This window comes from Oncorhynchus nerka, linkage group LG7 (assembly GCF_034236695.1).
Source record: "Oncorhynchus nerka isolate Pitt River linkage group LG7, Oner_Uvic_2.0, whole genome shotgun sequence".
Classification (NCBI taxonomy): domain Eukaryota; kingdom Metazoa; phylum Chordata; class Actinopteri; order Salmoniformes; family Salmonidae; genus Oncorhynchus; species Oncorhynchus nerka.
The window spans coordinates 46403140-46413023 of NC_088402.1; the positions used below are offsets into that span (position 1 = coordinate 46403140).

Here is a 9884-nt window from a genome sequence, read left to right on the forward strand (position 1 = left end):
AATTTTCATCATAGGTACACTTCAACTATGACAGACAAAATTAGAGAAAAAAAATCCAGAAAATCACATTGTAGGATCTTTAATGAATTTATTTGCAAATTATGGTGGAAAATAAGTATTTGGTCACCTACAAACAAGCAAGATTTCTGGCTCTCACAGACCTGTAACTTCTTCTTTAAGAGGCTCCTCTGTCCTCCACTCGTTACCTGTATTAATGACACCTGTTTGAACTTGTTATCAGTATAAAAGACACCTGTCCACAACCTCAAACAGTCACACTCCACTATGGCCAAGACCAAAGAGCTGTCAAAGGACACCAGAAACAAAATTAAAATAAGAATAACAATTCACAGATTAGTATAGATGTTTTTATTGGATTGACAGACTTTCACCAATGTATGTTTTTTTATTATTACTTACTCACAAAGCCCTTTATACAATTCCCCTACCACAACTGTTCTGTACCGCTAATATACATTTTGATGTTAAGCAGTAATGGCTAGAGTGTGCATCTCAGTGAACTTTATCAGCTAGGCCTTGGAAAGGTGCCTTTTGAAGAGGTGGATGACAATGAGGGAGAGAGGATATTAACACAAGTAGATTTGTTTGGTTGATCTTGGAAACCTGTTACAAGTCTGAAAAGCTCTGTGCTCAGCCAAATATGCATTATGTCTTGTTTATGAATGGAGTGACAAACTAAATGGTTTCTGAAAGGCAACTTCCCTTCCCTTTTTAAAAATATTTTTTAACTTGGGTGAAATATGTGACATAGTGCGTGAACTAGACCGCCACCCTAAGCCTGTATGGTGGTATGTTGATTTACATGGTCTCCATGATGGCCTTAGCCTTATCACGGATTATGAGGCCGTAAGGGTTGAACCAGGTGCGCAGTTCCTCCGTCTTGTCCTCGAGGCTGCTGCGGAGGTTCTCTGTGGTCTTCTCCAGCTGCTCGCGGACCTCCTCAGCCCGGGACTCAAGCTTGTCCTTCACCTGATATAATAAATGCCATTTAGGTGCACCTTTGGAATTACCTGGATTTCTGCATAAATTGGTCATCACATTTGATCTGATCATCTTAGTCACAAAAATAGACATCTTAAACTAATGACACACAAACAATTATAAATGTTCATGTCTTTATTGAACACACCGTGTAAACATTCACAGTGTAGGGTGGAATAAGTATGTGGACCCTTGGATTTAATAACTGGTTGACCCTCCTTTGGCAGCAATAACCTCAACCAAACGTTTTCAGACATGCACAACGGTCAGGAGGAATATTGGACCATTCATCTTTAAACGGTTTCAGTTCAGCAATATTCTTAGGATGTCTGGTGTGAACCGCTCTCGAGGTCATGCCACAACATCTCATTCGGGTTGAGGTCAGGACTCTGACTGGGCCACTCCAGAAGGCGTATTTTCTTCTGTTGAAGCCAATTCTGTTGTTGATTTACTGTGTTTTGGGTCGTTGTCGTGTTGCGTCACCCAACTTCTGTTGAGCTTCAATTGGTGGACAGATAGCCTTACATTCTCCTGCAAATTGTCTTGCTAAACTTGGGAATTGATTTTTCCATCGATGATAGCAAGCTGTCCAGGCCTTGAGGCAGAAAAGCAGCCCCAAACCGTGATGCTCCCTCCACCATACTTTACAGTTGGGATGAGGTTTTGATGTTGGTGTGCTTTTTTTCTCCACACATAGTGTTGTGTGTGTTCCTTCCAAACAAGTCAACTTTAGTTTAATCTGTCCACAGAATATTTTGCCAGAGGAACTGTGGAACATCCATGTGTTCTTTTGCAAACTTCAGATGTGCAGCAATGGTTTTTTTGGACAGCAGTGGCTTCTCCCGTGGTGTTCTCCCATCAACACCATTCTTGTTTAGTGTTTAACGTATTATAGACTTATCAACAGAGATGTTAGCATGTTCCAGAGATTTCTGTATGTTTTTAGCTGACACTCTAGGATTCTTCTTAACCTCATTGAGCATTCTGCACTGTGCTCTTGCAGTCATCTTTGCAGGACGGCCACTCCTAGGGAGAATAGCAACAGTGCTGAACTTTCTCCATTTATAGGTAATTTGACTTACCGTGGACTGATAGAACATCAAGGCTTTTCGAGATACTTTTGTAACCCTTTCCAGTCAACGATTCTTAATCTTAGGTCTTCTGAGATCTCTTTCATTAGAGGCATGGTTCACATCAGGCAATGCTTCTTGTGAATAGCAAACTCAAATTTTGTGAGTATTTTTTACAGTGCAGGGAAGCTCTAACCAACACCTCCAATCTCGTCTCATTGATTGGACTCCAGGTTAGCTGACTCCTGACGCCAATTAGCTTTTGGAAAAGTCATTAGCCTAGCGGTTCACATACTTTTTCCAACCTACACTGTGAATGTTTAAATGATGTATTCAATATAGACAAGAAAAATACAATAATTTGTTATTAGTTTAAGCACACTGTGTTTGTCTATTGTTATGACAAATTTATGCAGAAATCTAGGTAATTCCAAAGGGTTCACATACTTCTTGCCACTGTATATTCCATGTAGCAGACACTTTTATCCAAAGCGCTTGCAATCATGCATACATTTATTTGTATGGGTAGCCCCAGCGGGAATCGAACCCACAATTATTGGCAATGCAAGCACCTTGCTCTACTTACAGAGACAGACAGTGCTCACCTTTTCAGCCTGGGTCGCCAGCAGCTTGCTGAGGGTAGCCATCTTATCCTCAGCGCGCTCACGGATCTGGACATAGTAAGGCTCAACACGATCCATCACGGATTCCACGCCAGAGGTGGTTCGAGACTGCAACTCCTCGAAATAGGTGGTCACTTTGCTAAAAAGAGTGAAGAGGAAGGAGATGTCAAAGACAGGTACTGGTCAAAGTAAGGTAAAGCATTCCATTTCATTAGAACTTGTTTGCAGTTAAATGACTCCCTCTATGTGCACGACTACTTATGTGACAGACAAATAGTATTGAATGTTTTTTTTTTTTTTAATCGGTGAACAATACATGATGAATTATGACATAACAGCCAACATTTAGACACAATAAGACAATGCTTTAAATCTAAAGACTTCAAACTTCAATCTAAAGACTTGAATACTTTAATTGATTTAGTCTGGCAAACAGCTCCTGCCTTCTCTCTGTCACACCTGCAAATCTCCTGGGAGTCTTTGCTCAGGCGCTTGTTCAGCTTGCGGCTATAGGTGTTGACCCTGTGACTGACGTCATTGGTATTCTGCTCCAACATGGTCTGGAGTTCCAGGGTGTACACTGTGGTACGGTCTTTAGCTTCAGTCATGTGAGCCTGCAACTTGTTAACAAGGAGCTGCACTTCCTTGCCCAGACGTTCAGCGGCATCCTTAGCGAGAGGTCCCAGTTTGGTCTTCATATCATCACTGTACATATTCAGCTCAGACATGGTGTCTGTGATCAGGGTACTGGGAGGGAAAACAGACAGGTTTATTAACACATAGATCCTATTAAATTACTATTTAATTTGTAATGTAACAATGTAAACACCTGCTCTTTCCATGACATACTGACCAGGTGAATCTGACTCAACTCAATATTAGGAAGGTGTTCTTAATGTTTTGTACACTCAGTGGACATTTATCAAATACATCAGAATAGGTGAGTGTTATTCTTTGGACTGGGTGAAAATATACATTTTTTCTCTTTTACAAAAGCGCCCTGTATATACAACCTAAATATACACATGATACCCAAACAATACAGTGCATTCTGAAAGTATTTGACTTTTTCCACATTTTGTTACGTTATAACCTTATTCAAACAAAGCAAGCGCAGGTTTCTCAAAATTTGAAAAAATATAAAACCAAGAACCTGATGGTCACTCTGAAAGAGCTCTAGAGTTCCTCTGTGGAGATGGGACAACCTTCCAGAAGGACAACCATCTCTGCAGTACTCCACCAATCAGGCCTTTATGGTAGTGGCCAGACGGAAGCCACTCCTCAGTAAAAGGCACATGACAGCCTGCTTGGAGTTTGGCAGGCACCTAAAGGACTCTCAGACCATGAGAAACCAGATTCTCTGGTCTGATGAAACCAAGATTAAACTCTTTGGCCTGAATGCCAAGCATTACTTCTGGAGGAAACCTGGCACCATCCCTAAGGTGAAGCATGGTTGTGGCAGCATCATGCTGTGGGGATGTTTTTCCGCAGCAGGGACTGGGAGACTAGTCAGAATCGAGGGGAAAGATGAACGGAGCAAAGTGCAGAGAAATCCTTTGATGAAAACCTGCTCCAGAGCGCTCAGGACCTCAGACTTGGGTGAAGGTTCACCTTCCAACAGGACAACAACCCTAAGCACACAGCCAAGACAACGCAGGAGTGGCTTCGGGACGGGTTTCTGAATGTCCTTGAGTGGCCCAGCCAGAGCCCGGATTTGAACCCGATCGAACATGTCAGGAGAGACCTGAGAATAGCTGTGCAGCAACGCTCCCCAGGCTGAGAGGATCTGCAGAGAAGAATGGGAGAAACTCCCCAAATACAGGTGTGCCTAGCTTGTAGTAGCATACACAAGAAGATTCGATGCTGCAATCGCTGCCAAATGTGCTTCAACAAAGCACTGAGTAATGGGTCTGAATACTTATGTAGATGTTACATTTTAATCCATTTAGAATAACAAAATGTGGGAAAAGTCAAGGGGTCTCAAAACTTTCTGAATGAACTGTATATGTATACACATTAAAATACAAAAACACAGTAATGGGAAGAACAAATAAAACATTGCAAATCACCCAGAAAAACAGATACATTCCTCCACAAGTCAGTCCCCAATCAATACTTTAAATTGCACGAACGGCACCAGAACATCAAGATGAAATGTATTTAGAATTTTGTTCTAGCAATACGGTGCATTAAAACTAAAAGCAGATTCACCTAGCTCGGTGGAGACCCTAGGAACCTCAAGAGTTAACCAATCCTGTGAACGGGTCAGACAACTCAGGTGACTATACTTCAATAGCAAAGTTATATAAGACAGACGTTTATGAAGTAGGGCCTTGTAAACAAAAAGGGAGTAATGTAGAGATCTACAGGTCTTTAGCGAAGTCCAGCCAACTTTTTGATACAGGATGCAGTGATTAGTATCAAAACTGTCACTTGTAACAAAACAAAGGGCACTATGGAAGATGGCATCCAAATGTTTAAAAGTAGTAGCAGCTGATAATATCACCTTAATCAAGAACAGATAAAAAGGTTGACTGAATAATCTGCGTCCTACTGCTTAGAGAAAGGCAATATCTGTTTCTGTAGAAAAAGACAACTCTAAATCTTAACTCATCTATATGTTTTTTAAACGTCAAATCCATATCAATCCAAATGCCTAAGTATTGATATGCGGGAACACGTCCGATTGGAGAACCATCTAATGAGTGAACATGTAGTTCATCTGAAGCATCCTTACGAAAGTCTGAAAACAACATGTATTTAGTTTTGTCTGTAATTAGCACACGTTTTAAATCAGTAAGGGATTCCTGCATAGTTGTAAAATCTGACTTAGGTTTTGACACAGCCAAATCAACAGCCGGGCCAATAGCATACATAATAGTATCATCTGCATATAGATGAAGTTTAACATTTTTAACAGATTGACCAATGGTGTTTGTATAAATAGTGGAGAACAGGTCCCAAAATCGTCTCCTGTGGTACACCTTCATGTACAAGAAATTCAGACTTAACCCCATCAATCACGATGGCCTGAGTTCTGTCACTAAGATAACCATGAACAGGTGTCAGAGCTTAGGCCTATCGAGGACAACTTATTCAATAATCATGATCAACAGTATCAAAATCTTTCAACGGGTCCAAAAACAAAGCAGCACATTTCATTTTGCGTCTAAAGATCATTAACAACTAAATTGGTTGCTGTAATAGTGTTATGCTCAGGCCTAAACCCTGATTGATTTACATTCAAAAACATTTCTCAGATAAAAAAAGAGCAAAGTTCTACATTTACCAAGGATTCAAGAATCATAGCTAGACAAGGAACACTACTATTCCCGCCCAGCACAAGAGCTGATTTCCATAATTTTGTAATATTTCCTGATAATGTTAAATAGAAAATGTGTGTTATTGAGCCAACAATAATGGGCGCTGCACACTTAAGCAGACCAGGATCCAATTTTTCGGCCCCGGTGGATTTCTTGTTGTCTATTGCTAGCAAAGCATCCAGGACCTATTTTTCTGTAAATAGGCAAAAAAAAAGCTTTGACCATAATTTCTCTGATCATTCAGCAAGTTTCCTCTATCAGCATCATTGTGAATAGGCTTTGAAATAACTTCTAAGAGCCTCCTGAAATAAAGTGGTGATAATACGCATCCCTTTTGTCCTGTAATAAGGCCAGTTTCTGAATTAAATTTGTTGTTGCAGAGGAGGAAGTAGAACTCTTCAGGGATTGACAGTTTTCCAGAATTTAGCCAGGTTCCCATGAAAATCCGAAAGAGCGGTTACATAATCATTTAGCCTTTCTGATTTGACTTACACAATGATTCCTCAGTTGCTTAAAAGCTTGCCAGTCCGGGCCTAAACCTGTGTGCCTGACCTTGACCCAAGCATCATCTCTTACTTGAATGATAATTCCAGAATGTACCAGGCATTTGATCTACCATTAACCCTTAACTTTTTGAAGGGAGCATGATTATCCACAATAGTATTGAAGACATCTGCAAAAAGGCTTTAAGCTAAATGCACATCAGGGAGATATTTCATCATATTTCTTAAAATGTTTTTGCCAGGATTAATGGCCAACTGTAGGAAAGTAAAGGTAAATTGGCACAGAAATAAACTCACTCCAGTTCTCTGCTGAGATGGGAGGCCCTGATGTTCTTCACCTTCTCATCAGCCTTAGTGTTCAGATCTGTCATGTAGTCCTTAAACTGGTCAATTGTCTTTTCCCAGGGAGTTTGGGGCTCATCCTGCATGGGTAGCACCCATGCATGGCAGCCTATAGTTAAGAGAATGGAGCAATCGATTGATTAAAACCAGTTGTCATTTGTATTGCCCCTGTCAATTATCCTGTTGGGTAATGTTTCAGAAAACATGTTTTTCTAGAGCTGATGATTGATTATCTTAGGTAGGCGGCATCCCAAATGGCAACCTATTCCGTATTTAGTGTACTACTTTTGACCAGGCTGTATAGGGAATAGGGTGGTATTTTGGACACAAACTCAGTAGAAGTAAAAGGTCACCTGAGAGGACTGCTAGAGCTAGGATTACTGCGACAACCTTCATGGTGATCTGCTGACAATACACCTGTGAAAACAATGGAGAATATCTGTTTATACAACAGTAATATACCACTCTGATTCAGTGATTTTATAACAATATTATATACAGGATCACTGATTTGTGTTATATACAGAATCACTGATTTATGACAATGATATACAGGACTTTATAAATGCCCTTATTCATGCACTGGAACTTTCTTAGTTTACAAAAACAAACCGAGCACTACTTACACAACATGGAATCAATGAATATTAGTAGTATTCACACTTTTCTTGTTTACGGAGGTACGAATAGTATAATTTTGTCTATCTTGAAAGGTAAACAACAATGATCGGGTGATTAAAACACAAGATACATTAAGTAAATAACTGACCTTAGAGATCCTCTGTGGTGATGTTACGGTAAGTCAACACTGACAGACGCTCACTGAGTATTTATACAACTTTGATTGCTCTGAAGTGATCCCATAAAAGCACGGTGAATGGCCAACCTGTGTCCGAAGTTCCCAACACAAAGTGCGTTGTCATTTTTTATTGCTGGATTATAATTTTGTTCCACGTCGCACCATCAAGCTGTTATCACTGTCAAACGCTATCAAGCACCCTCAAAAGAACAGACATGATACATACAGGTGATTCACAGCTTAATACGGTCCAGTAAAAGCATCCACTAAAGCCCCTAATATGCGACTTAAAAGGTTGCATATTAGAAAAAAAGCCCCTAATACGAGACTTAAAAGGTGAAACCAAATCCCTTGGTCACCGGTTTAACCGACCCTATCTTTTCAGATCGAGGTAAGGAGACGAGTAAAGAAAGCCAATTGTCAGTATTCATAGTGTTCAGCCAATTGGAAAGTGTCCTATCAATGTACTATTCCAAAGGTTTATGTTTAATGACAACAATGCAGAGAGCATGCCTGATATCAATCAGAACGCTCAGATCACACTGATATGTAATGTTGTTTAGCGGCCTTTGGCCAGCAAGTCTTATGCTGTCATGGTTTATATTGGTCTCCAATACATTGGTCAATGTTTCTTGATCCTGTCTATAACCTGGAATACTTTTGACCTTTGAAGTCATTGTCAGTGTTTCAGACACTAGCACATGGATAGGAATTCATTGGAGTAATGAACAGTGAGTGAGAAGTTATTGCAGTGTTATTACCACTACCATTATTCCCACGCTCTTCTCAATTTACATCAACCATTCTGCCATCAGATTTGCCACCAATGCTCCTTATAGGACACGTCACTGCACTCTACGGTCTTCTGTAAACTGGTCATCTCTGTATACCTGTCGCAAGACCCACTGGTCGATGCTTATTTATAAAACCCTCTTAGGCCTCTCTCCCCCCTATCTGAGATATCTACTACAGCCCTCATCCTCCACATACAACACCCGTTCTGCCAGTCACATTCTGTTAAAGGTCCCCAAAGCACACACATCCCTGGGTCTCTCGTCTTTTCAGTTCGCTGCAGCTAGCATCTGGAACGAGTTGCAACAAACACTCAAACTGGACAGTTTTATCTCAATCTCTTCATTCAAAGACTCAATCATGGACACTCTTACTGACAGCTGTGGCTGCTTTGTGTGATGTATTGTTGTCTCTACCTTCCTGCCCTTTGTGCTGTTGTCTGTGCCCAATAATGTGTGTACCATGTTGAGCTGCTGCCATGTGCTGCTACCATGTTGTTGTCATGTTGTGTTGCTACCATGCTGTGTTGTCATGTGCTGCTGCCATGCTATGTTGTTGTCTTAGGTCTCTCTTTATGTGGTGTTGTGTTGTCTCTCTTGTGGTGATGTGTGTTTTGTCCTATATTTTAATTTAATTTATTTTTAATTCCAGCCCCTGTCCATGCAAGAGGCCTTTTTCCTTTTGGTAGGCCATCATTGTAAATAAGAATTTGTTCTTAACTGACTTGCCTAGTTAAATAAAGGTTCAATAATACAAATTAAATCCACATTTTGTTGTGTTATAGCCTGAATTCAAAATGGATTAAATAGATTTTCTTCTCACCCATCTACACACAATAATACCCCATAGTGAAAACATGTTTTTAGAAATGTTAGCAAATGTATTGAAAATTAAATACAGAAATATCTACATCCAGCCTCGGTCTATAAAATGTTTAGTGCAGAGAAGTGTCCTTTGATACAATACTTGGGGATATATTCTATCTGTATCGCTGAAACGTTACAGAGTGCGCAATAGAAATGTGAAGGTCATTTCAGACTGAACCGATATATGCAGAATTTACCATGAATGCAGTCTCTGCTAATGTGGGAACGTTGCCTTAAAGGCCTGGATTCAATCTGTATCGCAGAAGATCCGCTTTAGAATTTAAAAGTAATTTCTGATTGAGTCGACATATAGCGTTTACCATGAATGAATTCTCCCCGACCACAGGAATATAATGCCTTTAATTGTCAATCGCACTATAAAGCAGAGCTTCAGCGTTAGGAAGGCGTTCTAAATATTTTGTACACAGTGTATATCAAACACTACATCACAAATTATGTGGACACCCCTTAAAATGAGTGGATTCGGCTATTTCAGCCACACCCGATGCTGACAGGTCTATAAGATCGAGCACACAGCCATTTAATCTCCATAGACAAACATTG

General features: G+C 40.2%; 1 protein-coding gene across 1 annotated transcript; it reads right to left on the reverse strand.

The window, feature by feature from the left end:
• Positions 1 to 354: 354 nt before the first annotated feature.
• Positions 355 to 7725, reverse strand: LOC115131804 (apolipoprotein Eb-like). Its single transcript, XM_029663807.2, has 6 exons — positions 7633 to 7725; positions 7217 to 7280; positions 6819 to 6972; positions 3155 to 3442; positions 2678 to 2834; positions 355 to 990 (listed from the first exon to the last, which is right to left on the reverse strand). The coding sequence occupies exons 2-6, from the start codon at positions 7257 to 7259 to the stop codon at positions 820 to 822; spliced, it is 813 nt and encodes a 270-aa protein (XP_029519667.1). The 5' UTR covers positions 7260 to 7280; positions 7633 to 7725; the 3' UTR covers positions 355 to 819.
• Between the last annotated feature and the right edge of the window lie 2159 nt (positions 7726 to 9884).